Raw genomic sequence first — 17,095 nt, forward strand, 5'->3', positions numbered from 1 at the left:
ACCGCAAGCTGGAAAACAGAGTAACTGACAAACCATCTTAAGAAAATTATTTTTATTTCTTTTTTTTTAATTTCTTTTTTTTCCCTTTTTTTGAAGTTCTGAGGTTTACAGATATGCTTTTATTTCCGATAATATAGCTTCGCAGCAATAAAAATCACAATGCAGCTAGCAGAGCAGCTGAACTAAGACCCATAAATACCAGCACAGAAAACAATGGACAACCACCAACATTTCTATACACGAACTATTATTTTAATGTCACATTTTGACAATTGTAAATGGTCTACAGAATGTATGTGGGCAAAAGGCAATAAGTGAGTCTTTTGAAACACTAGATGTATAATAAACAGCGCATTATCAACATTTACATGATTCACATCAAATTGATGACATCCTAAATGTATTCCTTTTAAAGGATAGAAATTTTTCAATAAAATATTACATTTCATTTAATACTCTGGTACAATACTTCATACATTGCAGGAAAAAAATAAATGCAAGGTCTACTCCACCTAATAAGAGGATCCTTTTTCATTAGTCTTTAGTACTGTAATAAAAAAAATCACAATAATGTCATAAATAAACAGGCTTGAAATTATTAATTACGTTTCACTATTTAAAAGGGAGAAATTAAAAATTAATTTGAAATAATGAAGTTATGGGTAGAAAATCAAAACCTGACAACACATCCTAGTACCAGCTGTGATTTTTCTCATCCCTACAACAAAAAAAAGGAAACAGGTTTTATAATTTCGTTAGCCATATCCTAGTTAATCATGTTTCAAACACATACCTTAAGAGGAAAAAGTAAAGTTTGGTCAGGATTAATAGAACCAATCAGTCCTAACAACAGTTAGCTGAAATTAAAGTGTATGCTATAAAACACTCAGTAAATGAAGTCTGCAGCAAATTCATGCTGGCATAAATTATTGTGCCTTAGGAGTTGGGTTAAAGTTTCCCTTGTGGTATAAAGTCTTCTACAACAGAACACCTCAGAACTACATCCCTTTTCCATTCCATTGATATAGCAAAAGCTTGTAAACCAATGCTTTAAATTTATTCTTTAAAAACTCACTAAAATACATGAAACCCACATTCACTTATCTCCCCTGAACCAAAGGACATTTCTCTTTCTTGCTTCATCTGTCATAATCCCCAGCCATTGTTTAAAATAATTTAAAAAATGCTTTAAGACTCATCCCTCTCTTCCCGGTGCATGAAAGGCAGACAGATTTTATTTTGCAAGGTCCCCTTTGGTATTCAGCAGGGCCTAGCACTTCTGTTAAGAGAGGAGTATCTATTCACAATCTTTCAGATTCTGTTCCCCCCTCATTGACATTCCACCACCATATGCTCCCCAGGATTAATACACATTCTGTAGTAAGAATTCCCTGGTTCCAAGGGGGGGGGGGGGGGAATCCTACAGCGGCATGTTCTAAACAGCTAAAATGAGGTCGTAAGAGGCAACTTCATGTTGGCCATGTAACTGCTGCTTATACAGGTCAATCTTTTAAGACACATCACATTAACTGAGTTCATAACTGTTCAGATTCATTCAGGATCCTTCTCTCATTTCTCTTGACTTTTCAGTTTGGCGCAGAATAGCTCCAAACCTGAACACGCATTCCACCTTGCTATAACATATGAAGTGTAGAATTTGTCTAACTTTGCACAAAGTTTTAGACAAATATTTAATTGCCATCAATTGCTCTATACAAATACCAACACTTATAACTGATCCCTGTTCAGCAGGATGAAGCTGTAAATAGGGACAGGAGAGGAAGCAGGTGATGCAGAATAGGTATCTTGCTACCAAAGAAATAGATTTCTCTCTCATCATAACTAGAAATTTTAGGTCTAGAAAGGGCACAAGTATTTATGACTAGAGTGTAAGGCTATGACATTAAAACATGTATTATGGTATGCTGGTGACAGGAGTTCCCAAAAAAACCCAAAGCCTCAAAAGACAAGAAGGACAACAGGCAAAGTAACAAAAGTCTGCTTAACATTAAAGAAGCACCTTCATTCAGTACAAAGTGTTCAAATATTTGATTTTGCAAAGCACTCTCAGGAAAAGGTAATGTAATCTCCCACTTAACCTTTCACAAAGCTGCATTAATTACATTCCAGGCTTTAGCATAATTTCACTAGTAAGGCCAATAACACAATTCCATTGGCCCTGCACCCTTGCATACAGCAATTTAATGCAGTGTTCACCATCTGCACCTGCTGTATGAAAATGGCAATAATTCCTTAACACCACTTAAGTCACAGAACTTCCCCAGAAACACAGGGAAAGACATTGCTAAGACACCACCGGTACCCACTCCTAGGGACCGATTCTGCCATTAATGCACACAAGCAGCTGCTAACGGCTTCAAAGGGAGCATCTGGTCCAGATAATTGGACAGAGCAAACAAAGTGAAGAAACCCAATTAACTGGCAGCTTAACAGCAGTTCTTCGTTCTAGAGTCTCTAGAAGAGGACTTTGTCTCATTCACAACAATCAGAAGTGGTTTCAGGTGGATGTAATTTTTTTAATCAAATAGGGACAGCAAATTCAATGCAGCTCTGAAAGGCACTTCAGGTAGAATGGTAATAAACTCCTGCCTGATGAAACGAACCAGAACAAGCCTGCTGGCCTTGCTGCCCGTGCTGCCCTTTTCAACTAAGGCAATTTTAGTGGATAGCTAGCTTCCATGCACTGCTTTCCCCACACAACTTTAATTTAGCTACTTTACACTAGCATAAGGCCTTACTAAAAAATGAGAAGGCTCAACAGCTTCCACCTCCCCAACAGAAAGGGAAGAGGGTTACCTTATACTAAGGTAACAGCCTGCACAGTGGGTTACTTGTTTCACTGCTTTTAATATGCTGTCAAGGTGTCATCATGCAACTTTTTAAAATACCTTAACTCTACAAGTTCAATCTCTTGCTTAATAGACGAACACAGACAAATTAACACAGACAGTGTCCTCACAAACAGCTAGGCAGTGTCCTCACAAACAGCTAGGCCACTGTGCCTATTGAGAGATACAGTAAATTTCTATTTTGGGTAGAGATCATGTAAAAGAAATCTTGTTTGAAGTAAAGGCTACCTTGCATAATCACTCAAAAATAGCCTATCCAGCCACTCAGCTAAGTCGTAATCAAAGCCATCAGTTATCACAAAAAGCACCTTCATATCAATAACTGCTCACCCCTATGAAACTCAGTCTGAGTTTGAAATGTATCAGGACTAATTTTATCATGTAGCTGATTCTATTCATGCTGGTGATCCACTGTTTTCAAACAATCAAGTATTGTTCCCATCAGTATTTTACATTAGTGTAACGGATTTATCCACATCATTGCTCTCCCACCACCCCCTGCCCCCACCCCCCCAAAATCCCACAACTGCTCAAATAAGGAAAAAACCCCAACTAATAGGCATACTGCAAAACAAAAATACTATTTAAAAAACAAATGGTTGACAGTCCAACAGTTTGCGGGATTCAAAACTGACTCTACAAAGTAGTTGTCTACACTGTAGAAAGGATTTCCTTTTATTTGGAAAATGAGCAATTGTAAATCAGGTATTGGAGAGAAGAGATATAAACAATCTTTAGATGGTCTTAAGTTTTGCCTACTGTTGAAGGATTAAAACCGTAAATAAAAAGGTACCAAGCCTTCAGGGTTCACATTCATGTGAAGCTTCTTCCATCTCTTTCTTGACCTTCTTAAAAACCATATTCATTTCTGGGAAAGGAAGGGAGAAGAAAATAAAAAGTTATTTAGGAAAAAAAAAAAAAGCAGTTATTTCTTACTCTGACATTATACAGTTTTGATTCAAGAAAGCCTTAAACTCAACCAAAAGTCTCAAACCTTGCTTATAAACTTTGGTTTATAAACTTATAAAGCATGGTACTTTGGCAGTAGAAGATGAGATTGTGTATAAACTTGGAAAGGTCCCTAGACTAAATGGATGACACATACTTACAGTTACCAAACAGAAAAGGGAAAAGAGGATTTCTGAGGTCTTTAAAAACACAGGGGGAAAGATGACAAAAGGCTTTAGATTAGAATCCAAAAGAAGTTAATGACTAAAGACACATTAAATTCAAAGGTATTCCTTTGCTGTATTCACAGCCCATTAACCAAAGTATCAGATAAACTTATCAGCTAATAACCTCTCTCTCTCTCTCTCTCTCTCTTTTCAGTTGCCCGACTGCGAGAAAAAAATTGTAACAGGTATTTAAAATATAACAAAGAGAAACTACAGATTTCTCTCCCAGCAAAAGCAAGGATTTAATTTTTACTAGTAAGACAACAATACTACATGAACTGCTCACACCACACAGGCACAACAGCGGTAACTTTGCTCATCACATCTTTTATGAGGCTGAGCATGAGATTAAGTGTTCTTTGAATCTCTTTAGATGCACAGAAAGCCTTATCATCAACCAGGAGCAAAGATCACTTCAAAAAGACGTGGAAAGTTCAGGCTGTAATTGCCACTCATCTTTTGCTAGCATGCAGAATTTCAGTCTCCTGAATAATAAAAGACTTCCAACTTAGGTCACTGGTGTGTCAGGACATGAGAACAAAGCCCTAACTACCAAGCTAATATTCCATGTTGTTTTGAAAGGGTAGACATACATGCAACTCAATCACAATTAGCTTCTGGAATTTAAACACCCTAAGGGGGATAGATTACACACATTTTGGGCATTACAAAGTCCTTCCTATAGTTCTTCTCATAGTTTGGTTTTGTGTATTTTCTCCAAACACCACGACTCCAGGCTGGATACACACACTCGCTCCTGAACATACACACCTGCCTTTGCATGGAAGTCTCTGTACATCTTCTCATCTGAAACTTTTCTGCTGTTGCATCAGCCCCACATTTTCATATACTCTAGCACTATCTTCTCTCATTCTGAAATGAAACAAGTATTTACAGTCCAAAGCATCTAGTTGGAGAAAAACATATTTGTACATGCAATGCAATTCAGAGACAATTTATTTTGCTCAATTTATTTTAAGAGCAAAGCACAGGGCAACAGTCTAGGGCAGATTCTGTGGTAACTCATTCTCATTCGAGGTCCCTGAAAATTACTCAGTACAGTTCAGAAAACTTACACCTTAACAATAGAAGCGAACTTACTCTGGACATGTTGGGGTTGGGGTACAGGGTGGAAGAGGGCTCTGATCCCCACTTGTCTGGTCCGATAAAGAATATTTAATGTTTGTGTATTCGTGACCTTTTCTCTTACTCTTCTGTGAAGCAAAACACAACAAAAAGCCAGGTTTTTGATTACTAATAGAAAACAATCATTGAAGTAGTGCAGAAATTACATGTGTAACTAACCACGTATGTTTTTAGAAGAAAGGTGTGTCTACGAGGAGAAGAAAGCTCCGTTCTGTAGATAACACACACAACATGGGTAAGACCTAAAGGCTGGCTTTAGCTATTGGTTACAAGACCTGAAAAGGCTCACTTTTCAATATTCCTCTCTCCACCACCATCTCCAGCAGAATATACCAACCTCATGAACCAGCATTCATATGCAATCTTCATCTTACTTGGCAGAAGAAACCACACTTCATTCTTTAATAGACAGTACCAGCCAGTGGGCTTCCCACTGACCTTATTTCCAGCTTGGAGATGTGGCCAAATGAGTAACAACGTTGTTTGCAAGATCTCTAATAAAATAACATCTTAGCCCATTAGGTTTGATATAAAAAGAACCCAAGCTGTTATTTGTATTCTGCAGCATATGTTACAAGCTGCAGCCAATTGTGCTGGCATTCATCTAAAGATACTGAAGGCTCCAGCAAGCAAAGGTACACTAGGAAAAGTAAGGGGATATGGCTTTCCTCCTTTCAAGGCAAACATTCACAACACATGCATACACCGAAACCTCCACAGAAATTAAAGACTCGCTTTAAAGTTTTACAGGGTACTGGATTGGTGGGGTGGGGGGGCGTTTGTTGTTGGTTTTGTGTTGCTGTTTGGTTTTTTGTGGTGTTTGTTTTTGTTTTGTTTTTTTAAATGCTTGAACAAGTACTAAATAACTGACCTGAATCAACCTCACAACAGAGGTTGTCAGAGCTTCTGGGGAGTTCTGGCTGCTGAGTTTCCATTAAGAACACTCTGTATAGCAATGTAGGTTGAAGTTTTTCCAAGATGGCCTTCTGAGACTTGCTCAAAACTTGCTCAACTTGTTCTGTTATTTTACTGAACTTCTCTCCTCTCAGCCTCCTACTTACTCCTGACAAATCACTTTCAAATAGACTACCAGTCAAGATCAATTACGTGGAAGGTTAATGCTAAAAAATAAGATTTAAACAAAACGCAAAGGTTCAAACTCTGCTGCATTCTAGTGTTATGGCTACAAACCCCTCACCTGCCAATAACATTCTGAAGCCGAAAATCCAGGGCTTGATTTCCACCCTCCCACTGTACCCAACTGCGCAATGAATGGCAGTTCATGTTACAGATGTACTGTACAGTAAAAGCAATTTAAAAAGAATCAGTCAATTCTTCTATTACTTAAGCTGACAAACAGATAAAACAAGCCAAGAAAAAGTAAATATCTGGCTTCTTTTCCTTCCGCTTAATTCACTGTAATTATCCTTTCTAATTCAGAATAATAGAAATGTGGTAAGAATGACTTGTTTCCTAGATGTAGGAGAATATACACATTTCCACAGGGGAAAAAAAAAAAAAAAAAAAAAGACACCCAAATTCACTTTGCTTTTGTTTTACACTTGTAAGAAGAGAGGCAATATTTAACACAACACCTAACTCTATGAAATCTTGAGGCTCTCGGCATTGCAATGCAAAAGGGAATGCTAGCAGAGCAGGGCAATTTCTTCCTGAATACGAACAAAAAGCAGGCATATCTATGTGAACGGATGCAGCTATTCACATATCCACTTCTTCAGTCCAGCTGGTTTTAAGTCCTGCATGACAACAGGTTAGCTAGTGTGACTACCTAATTTCTTATCGGAGCTGGCTTGGGTTCATCCAGATTGAAAAGCAGACAGGGACCACAACCTCATATTGTTACCTATAAAGGTGCCCTAATTGACTTCACCAGGTTTTTTTCCAGCTTTCACTGTTTGCAACTGCAATTAAAGCAAGCATAGAAAAGAAGGTTCCAGAAGTTAAAGTTTCTCAAAACACAGCATTTCATTCCCAAACTATCTTACTGGGGTGATATTCAAGCATTCTGCATAGTATTCTACTACTTAGCCATTTTTCTTCTGCTCTATCAAAACATGCTTTGGAGCATTCCCAATTCACCATGTTTTTTTCAGGACATTAGTTCCTATAGTCACCACAAAGCTCTGCTTTTGTCTGACAAGTTCTATATAGTTTTATTCCTATAGCTGCCACTAGCCTTAGTTACAGGTCAAGACCTCCTGAAGTAAAGCAATGTTCTATTTCCAGTTTCTTAAACTTTTATACCTGTGCCTTCTGAGCTAGTAATGGAATAGAGGATGAGACACAACTAACTGAGCCTCATCACTATAGGAGAAATACACTGCTCCACTCAATACCAAAATACTATTCAAAACCCATCAAAACGATCAAGAGAGAGTTACAGATCTACTTTGTAAATGGCAGCAGCAGAAAGAGACCGTATTCAAAAAGCTGAGGATACAAGGCTTGCATAATTACACACACATTCGAGATATGAAGCAGCTCTAAGGCGAAGTGAGACAACAAAGCCAGGGAAAAAAGTACACCTGCGGGATTTCCTGTTCTTCACTTTGTGTCTAATCACCATCAGATCACACAACAGCTGTCCTGGGGAGAGGAATAAAGTCTCTATCCTCTCTGCTGAACAGTGCATCTACATCATGTAGACAAATATAAAATAAGCTCTGCCACACTCCAAAGTAGCCAGAAGCCACACAAGAGTGCCAAGCCCAAGCTGGCACACTCCATCTCTAAACAGGGATTACATCTTACACCTGGCACTGCGCTAACCCTGCCGCTCCCCACTGCGCTAACCCTGCCGCTCCCCACATCTGCCTGATCAGTTGTGTGGGTTTATCTCCTCAGCAGCAAACCAGCTGCAGAAGGAAAGATATTGAAATTCTGAAACAAAAAGATAAAAATCCCAGATGACCAGAGGTTAGGGCAGAGAATGAAAGCAACAGTGTGTAGAATGTCAGCTCTTTATTACAAAATGAGGTAACTTCTGTAAAAGACTGTAGAGTTTGAATGCAATGAAGTACTTAAACAGGAAGAGTGAGGTGAAGGTCTTGTGGTTGTCACCACATATTCCAAACCTTTTCTCATTTTACTACACCAAATCACTCCTCTAACTGCTTTTTGTTGGACACTGTACTGCAAGATCACCACACTCATTCTTTCATCTTTCAGTCCAATATACTTACCTCTTACTAATAAACATGTACTTTAAGACTCCAAAATTGGTATTAGAGTGACTAGCATTTGAATTTGATTATCATACTTTAGAAATACAGTTAACAGATTTAAAATCCCTTTAAAACTCAACAGAACACAAGGTTCTGTATTAATTAATTAACAGCCTTACCTCTTATTCTTCTTGCACAGAAAACTAGATAATATTAAGAGAATTTGAGATCTGGGGTGCAGGGACTGGGGGACTGGGAGGACAGGATCCCCTACATGCAAGCATTTTCATGGAAGGTAAACCAGCACTAGTTGCAGTCATATGGAGAAGCCTCTCAGATTGTTGATTTTCTTTCTCTGTCAGTGGCCAAACACATTGGTTTTATTTTACAATTTTCTAATTCCACCTAATACTTTAAGTAATTCTTAAGCATAATGAATTGAAACATAGGCTAATTTCTCTGAACAGGGTTAATAGGTTACAGGCCCAGGTTTTTCACAATGCATTGGTTATACAGCCAGCAGTCATGCCTCCGAAAGTCACAGGCGGCAACTCTGTCCCCTGCTCAAATGATAACACGTTCCTATGTAACATTTCATACTTAGGACAAATATACCTGCTCCTCTTCAATTCTGCGCTGTAGCGTTTCAATGTAGTGCTGTACTGCCATGTAAATAAATCTGTACTGTGCTTCTGTCTGAACCATTCCTGACCGTTGTGACCTCACCATCTGAATGGTCTTTGGAACATCAATATCACAGTCCACACCTAGAAAGAATCATCATAATGTTAAGAACAGTAAAATAAACTTTATCTCTGGAGGAGAGATTGGTCTCATCTTCCATCAGAACACAGTGTAGTTGAACGATCTTGCAATAAGCAAGATTGCTAACACTTAACACAGAGGATTCGCCCTTGACTTCTAATATACAGATCTGTAGAACTGTAACATAACATGGAAAGCTGTCCTGAGGGACAAAACTGCATCACTTCACACTGTTCCAAGACAACTTTAAATGCAACCTAGCTCAACATACGTGCCAAGCTACTGTTTACAGCAGTTTATACATAGATACAACACCATTCTCCAAAAACAAGTTGCTCAAATTCAGCATGCCTGAGTATACTGACCACCACACACTCATGAATGATTTTAAAAGAAAAACAGAAAAATAAATAATACAAATAATAAGAAGAAAAACATAATCAGACTCCTGACTAATCCTCAGCTGAAAGTTTTCATTATGCTGAACTGGAGCAGCGCTTCAGCACTTTGAATTCCAGCTAAGTCAAGAGGAATGAGCAAGTCCCTTCTATGCCAAACACACATGCCTAGTTTGTAGCATCACTAGAATCCTCTATTCTATCAACACTCCTGTTGTTTTAGTGTGATGTAGCTGTCAATGTCCCACAGGAAACTAAAAGTGGGAGGGGAACCTACCTTTTTCTCTGATTATGTCAATAAGAATATCAATCACAATGAAAGTTCCTGTTCGCCCAATCCCAGCACTGTAAAAAGAGAAGGGGGGAAAAAAAGTTAGTTGTTTCACTCTTTCTGAACAGACACCAAAACACCAGTCCAAGTAAGAGTCTAACATTAAGAGACATTAGACTTCCAAATTATAGCCAGAGTCAAACCAAGCCAAAAAGTCAAAAATAACTAGAGACCTAATCAACTTAGCATGGAAGAGACAGAAGTCAAAACAGCACTTTTGTACCTCAGCATTTATTAACGTCCTTGAATCAGAAAAAACCTACAAGCTCAGATCTAACATTTCCTTGCCTTATAAGTAGTATCTCATTTATAAGCCAAGATTGAGGAGAGAGCACTCACAGGAGGTGGGATGGGATACTAGAATTTCCATCATCCTGCACCTGAAATGTATCTAGCCAAAACTGGTACCACCTTCTCATACAACATCAGAAATTCTTATTCATACAGACATGTACACTCTGAAAGACAGCCTGCTTCAAAGCTAACCATTTGACACCTATCTAGAATATAACATTTTGCAAAACAGAAAGCACAAACACCTTGACAGATCAAAGTATGAGTAGCTCTCAGGGAAATCTGTCTTCTTTTAAAGTTTTCATCTCCCGCCGCCAAAAAAAAAAAAAAAAAAAAAGTATCAAACATCCAACAGAACTCCAAAGGCATAGCAGGAGAGGCATAGCGTATCACCATACCTGCAGTGGACCACAACTGGTCCCGCATCAGAAATGCTCTCCTGCTTATGGTGCACCTCCTCTAGAAAGTCTAGTACACCACCAGGGTCACTTGGGACTCCATGATCAGGCCAAGTTCTGAAGTGATATTGCCAGACTGTTCTCTCTGTGTTCCCCTGGAAGGAAGATGCCAACACGTGAAAACAAAATCCTTCAGATCAAAATCTAGCTGAAAGCATTTATGTGGCAAAGTTGAGTCAGATCAGAAGGTGGCATATCCAACCTGCTGCTCAGTATCCACAGCACCACAACTCTCTTAAAGGAGGGAACTAGCCAGAGTTCTTCCTGGCCTGACAAGTCAATCACACCATCTGCTTCCTCAGCTCCCTCTTTCTCATGCAGTTGTTTCCAACAACATTTCCATCCTCACCTTTAGAAGCCACGGCAAAGTTCTGTCTGAGGGTGACCAACAGCGAGGGACCTTCGCCTGTCATACTCATCATTCATACCTAGTGGGACTTACCTTATGCACTTATTCCCACTCAGCTCCATCTCATGGACATACCAATCTGACACATCCTGCTTATTTGCTTCTTACACAATTCATTTTGCACCCTGATCCAAACTGTTCCTTAACAAGGAAGTGCTACTTCCACACTAGTTAACTGTTTCCTTCCTTATCTTTTGTATTCCTTCCCTTAAGTGTTCTTTCTACGTACTGGACCCATACACAACCGTTTTCTTCTAGTGCAACCATCTCCATGAAAGAGAGCAAATGCCTAGCTAGATCTAAGTGTGATTACTTAAAAGCACCATCCCTCTTTCCAGATTTACCCAAAGCTCTGCAGCTGCGCATCTTCTGCCAAAAATTGCTTAGGTGTAAGAATCTTCAATTATCCCAAGGACAAAGAGAAAGATGTATAGAACTAAACCTGGAGCTTCAAAGAAAGAGACAGGGCTCAATTTATTAATCTCTCAGTGCTTTTATTGATTCCAAAGAAACAGTCTATTTCTGCAAACTTTTTTTTGTGATGTGCAACCCAAATTAAAAGGACAGAGTTACTAACATACTTACTTGCCCAACTTTAGAAAGCTTAAGTTCTCTTAGTGTGTAATCGTGTGCTGCACTCTCCTTAACATTCCTAACACGCATAACACCATACTCCTTTAGGGAATATTCATCAGGCCAGTACTTGACACACTTACTCTGCAAGATTTAAAAAAAAAAAAAAACAAACAACAAAACAACAACAACAAAAAGAGTAATTAGTAAGAAGAAACGCTGGTTCATAAACTGAAGAAAGGCTGGTTCATAAACTGGTTACCAAACACATTTCTGAAGCTTTCATTTCTGAATACATAGGGGACAATTATTAGCGTCAACTGGACAGCCAGCTAACAAGGTAAAGAACATTTTAGGGGGAAGTTTTGCTTCCCCATAACAAACACCAGATGATTTCAGACAAACAGGTACAGGCAATCTCTCCTTTCAGCAGCTTTCATGATCATCTTAGTATCTGCTTTGCCTCAATAGTTTCAAAACCCAGAGATTAAAATACTGTTACTTGTATCTCCATCCAACTAAAGGTTTCAAAATACTGAGAATTTCCAGTAGAATGCTGTAGCCTTACAGGCTATTCTACAATCAAAACCCAACAGGCTGCAAAATAAATACAAGTCAGATGTATAAGCTGTTTTTCGCAGAAATTAAACTTGGATGTTTGCGTTTTCATGACTTAGAGCAGAAAGGGCTAACATAGCTCTCTAATTCAATCACCAAAGCAACAAAGAATTGCTCCCTGTGGCAGGGGACTGAAGCCTTGTGTGTCTGTAGCTTCTGAAATGTAGAGCTTTTGGCATGCTACTTCTCTGTCCAGATTATCTTTGGCCAGGCATATATTCCATCCACTGAAGAACGGATTCACCTATTACTACTTTGATTTGTTTCCTGTGGCAGTTCAGGAAAGAGCAACTCCTGTTAGCCTGTGAATGCCATACAAGTCCACACAGTATCAAATGAGAAATTACAGTGGGTATATAGATGCAGCTTTCAGCAAATAGCAAATGCAGACCAAACACCAAGTACTACAGAGAAATATTTCCTATTTGCAGTTACTACTGCATATTTATGAGAAAAAATGGCAACAAGAAAGTTCCTTCTGCCAACACAAAATACAGTAAGAGATGATCGAACACATGCTTTCCAGCCTACTTAGGCAACAAGATGCTTTTTTGTTACTTTTGCCCTTCTTTCCCTGCCATCTCCAAAAGAGTACAAGCTGAAGAAAAGATGTTGATCCTAGCCTACGCCAAAATAACTTGCAGTTTCAATACAGAACTCTGAACACAAGAGCAGTTGGTATAGCAAGTCTGAAGAGTAATATGCAATGTTAAAATAAGCTTTAGTATGATAGAGGGGATGCATGTGTTATTGGCTCGATGGACTGCCTCCAAAACACCACTATTTTAATTTATAAGTATTTGCTGCTTCTACAGTGCATTCTAAAGCATATTCAGAACTCTATGCAGATCTGAGACGTTTCATAGTTCCTCACTTCCTTAGGCAATGTGCTCTTGAAGTCATCTCTGATGCAGAGGTTTCTCTCCTTTCTGCAGATCTGAAAGCATCTTGGCCTGAGATAAATGTCGTGGTTTAACCCCAGCCAGCAACTAAGCACCATGCAGCCGCTCACTCACTCCCCCTCCACCCAGTGGGATGGGGGAGAAAATCAGGAAGAGAAGTAAAACTTGTGGGTTGGGATAAGAACAGTTTAATAGAACAGAAAGGAAGAAACTATTAATGATAGTGATAACACTAATAAAATGACAACAGTTATGATAAAAGGATTGGAATGTACAAATGATGCGCAGTGCAATTGCTCACCACCCACCGATCGACACCCAGTTAGTCCCCGAGCAGTGATTCCACCCACACCCACTCCCCCCAGTTCCTACACTAGATGGGACGTCCCAATGTATGGAATACCCTGTTGGCCAGTTTGGGTCAGCTGCCCTGGCTGTGTCCTGTGCCAACTTCTTGTGCTCCTCCAGCTTTCTCGCTGGCTGGGCTTGAGAAGCTGAAAAATCCTTGACTTTAGACTAAACACTACTGAGCAACAACTGAAAACATCAGTGTTATCAACATTCTTCACATACTGAACTCAAAACATAGCACCATACCAGCTACTAGGAAGACAATTATCTCTATCCCAGCTGAAACCAGGACAATAAAAAAAGCTTTTATTTTATATCAGGACTGCTATTCGCAATTCTTGAATAAGTGAAATAGGCATCAAGGAAGAAAAAAAAAAGAATAAAGAAAAAAAAAATCAATGCATGCAGCAGTGATTAAGTAATCGGACATTAAAATGTTTTATGCAGCTAGAGCACAGAAAACAGGCTTAGCAAAATTTGGAAAGAATCATGGAGGAATTGCAGAGGAGCACAAGCCATTCAGTGGGTTAAAAAAAAAAAAAAAAAAAAAAAAAGTATTCAAGTCAACTCTTCCAAAACAACCCCATAATTTATTTGTCCTCTTCCAAGAAAATGACCTAAGAGGAAGGTCACTAGAAAGGGGTAGCTTCTCCCTCCCTCAGTGCATTCTCAGGAAGAAAACACAAATCATGCCCCTTTATAAGGCTGATGCATGGGCAGGAGTTTACAAAGCCTAAAAAAATCTGCAAGACAGAGTCTAATGGTTTCTACAAACATCACCAATGGCAGCTTTGATACCTGGATTAGTAAGAGAAGCCCATAAAATCTACTGCTATTTGTCTTCAGTACACATACACAAAGCCTCTTTTTTGTGGCAGTGGTAAGGAACCCCTGCAATTATCAGTCATCCATAGAAAAACATTAGCTATACTTTCAATTCAATTTTTTTCAAAAGTGACGCTCATCTAACAAGATAACAGTTTTCCATTCAGAAACAGATCATTGGATTATTGAAAAAGTGGACAATGGTATGTGGAAAAAGCAGAGAAACGAGAGAGAGCGCACGCGAAATTGAAGAGAAGCAACACATTCCAAAGATAAAGCTACACTATACACAGGAAGCGGTATGTGACCGTTGCCAGAATATCAGTATTCAACTATTTCCTATTCTTTCCTGCCATATGTCATTAGAACCCAGAAACAAAGTAATAGCCTCAGATTCGCCAGAGGACAGTAAGACAAGATCTCTGTACTTAAAAGGTAAAACGGAGGTTCTTGGGATACACCCTTGCAGGAAAATTTCCTCTTTCGGAGCATTAAATACTGCCAGAGCAGTTCACAAGGTGTTTGCAGATTACCGAGGCTGAACAGGCAGCTGTGTTCATGCAGAACAGGGCAGTCAAAGGTAAAGAACCTGACTCTTATTCCTGAAGTGCTAAAACACACCTGGCTGGGGGATTCCTAATGAGGTACAGTTTCAGCCGTAATCACTAGCTCAGCACGTAATAAGAATGTTATCAAATTCAAACATAGAAAGTAAAGTCATAAGAGAGAATAGCATTCTAGTAGTCTAGTAAATGTGACTTGAATAAGATGAATCTGGGGCAACAACTTTCACATCATATTGTAGTTTTTAGGCAAGAAGCAGTATCATCTACATTAATTCTTATAATAATAAAATCCCACAATTCTGCTTTTCTACAAAAGTCTATACAGGCTTCGTAAGCTAAAATAAATGGCAATACTTTTGTTACAGGAACAGAGAGTTTACCCCTTCAAGTACACAGAATGCCTGTCTGGCTTCATCTCACATTCCAGTGCCTCATTCGCTGAATAATGTTAAAATACTTAGATTTACATTCAGTAGTTAAAATTTAATCAGTCAACACTTAAAAAAGGGAGGCCCGATGATACGATAGGAGTATACCCTCATTTCCCACCAGCACCAATAAAAAAGGACACTCAGCACCTTCCAGGTCTCCAAAGACAGTGGTGGCACACCAGATTTCAGCATATAAATCAATATAACCAAGTCAGTTTAGTCCTTACTTGCATTCAAACATCATGACCCTTCTCAAGGCCAGTCTGAGACTCTGTTTTTACCTTTCCTCTTTCAACTTCTTTTGTTGTCATAACAATAACTCGAGAATTCTCCTGGAACACCATCCTCCAAAAATCATTCACTGTATTCTGTAGGCAACCTTGAGTAGCGATGTAGCTTTTTTTTGGCTTTGAGTTGTTGCACTTGGTTTCAAACTCAGGCTAAAGAAAAAATTTAACAAATGGTGACAAATGATTACAAGACTAACTTGGATTTAGGTGAGTATGTTAAAGAGTAGACATGGGCTGTGCCAACAAGGCTCCTGTAGGTATGAGTATACTTACCATAATAATATTAGCATTGATATAGTCTGAAACAGGTTCATTTGGATCACCATCATGTAGAACAACTCTGGTATGATCAACTGGAAGAATATATATGAATGTTAAGCACTTGCATCCTACAGTTGTGAACACACAGCAATTTTTAAATATCCCACAGACAGGTACATTTCTTACTGCTACCAGAAGCTATTAGGTTATCAAACTCAGTAAATTAGTGGCTAGAATATTCAACCTTTCCTCTTTTGCTGTTTCTTAAAACAAGTGGCCAATTCATAACAAGCTAGATCAAAGTAAGTGTTCATGACCCCTAGTAACTCATGAGTACATGGACAGTCAAGCACTAAGTCAAGGCAAACGGCTGCTGGATTTGCACCATGCAGTTTTGTACCACAATTAATCCTCTTAATTTTAAGCATTCCAGTTTCCTGAATAACAGTTTAGGGATGTCATGTTTTTAAATGAAAGCTGAAGATAAAAACATTTGGGAATCGAAATATCGGTATCTACAAAGTGCAAATGTTTGAACACAAACTGGAAATTGCATGGGCTAATACTGACAACATAAGAGGGGAAATTATCACTAAAGAGAAAAAAAAGCACAGTGGTACTTAATTAACCCTGTATTTATGAGCTAAAAAAAACCATAGGAAAGTAGCAGGCTTACGCTATAATGAAAGAAATCAATACTTACAGGGTAAAATGTTTTTGTATCTATTTTTGTTTTTGTTTTCTTGACGCTGACCTTCTTTACGGCTATAGAGCAGTTTGCATTCTTGCTGCTGTAAAGTCTAAATTAAAACAGCACAAATAACTGGTTTTAATAAAAGCAGTATGAACTGTTTCACCATCGTTATAGCAATCCTTTCTCACAAAAATGATGATACTTGATTATTATGCCAGAGAGTCAGAGAAAGAGAGAGAGGTACTGAATTTCTCCATTCAGACTTAGTACAGCATTGCTTCCAAGATATGTAAGAAACACGGGAGCATGAGTGACAAGGCAAGCTGTTTTCCACCTAATAATTAGAAACACCTATGAATTCAAAGCTTCTGTAAACCAAACTATAACCAGCAAGTCCTCATGATACTGTTCTGACCAAGCAGACCCAAGTTTTAGGTGTAACTGGTTACAAAGGACCACAACAAAATTTTGCCTGTGGAAATCTTGCCATCGTAAAAGGCATGCTAAATAAACCAAACAACACAAGCAACATTCGACAGAGCAGGTCCAAATA

At 38.7% G+C, this 17,095-nt stretch overlaps 1 protein-coding gene across 2 annotated transcripts in view; it reads right to left on the reverse strand.

The window, feature by feature from the left end:
• Nucleotides 1–230: 230 nt before the first annotated feature.
• Nucleotides 231–17,095, reverse strand: part of PTPN11 (protein tyrosine phosphatase non-receptor type 11) — a 31,647-nt gene continuing 14,782 nt past the window's right edge. For both annotated transcript variants that reach the window (XM_041125868.1, XM_030025530.2), the window contains exons 7-16: nt 16,552–16,648; nt 15,861–15,940; nt 15,579–15,737; nt 11,617–11,748; nt 10,563–10,717; nt 9,817–9,884; nt 8,992–9,143; nt 5,147–5,259; nt 4,817–4,918; nt 231–3,738 (exon numbers count right to left, since the gene is read on the reverse strand). In XM_041125868.1, coding sequence (XP_040981802.1) covers nt 4,849–4,918; nt 5,147–5,259; nt 8,992–9,143; nt 9,817–9,884; nt 10,563–10,717; nt 11,617–11,748; nt 15,579–15,737; nt 15,861–15,940; nt 16,552–16,648 — 1,026 coding nt within the window. In that variant the 3' untranslated portion in view covers nt 231–3,738; nt 4,817–4,848. The remainder of the gene's footprint in view (nt 3,739–4,816; nt 4,919–5,146; nt 5,260–8,991; nt 9,144–9,816; nt 9,885–10,562; nt 10,718–11,616; nt 11,749–15,578; nt 15,738–15,860; nt 15,941–16,551; nt 16,649–17,095) is intronic.

The sequence above is a fragment of the Aquila chrysaetos genome, chromosome 9 (genome assembly GCF_900496995.4).
Source record: "Aquila chrysaetos chrysaetos chromosome 9, bAquChr1.4, whole genome shotgun sequence".
NCBI classification, from domain to species: domain Eukaryota; kingdom Metazoa; phylum Chordata; class Aves; order Accipitriformes; family Accipitridae; genus Aquila; species Aquila chrysaetos.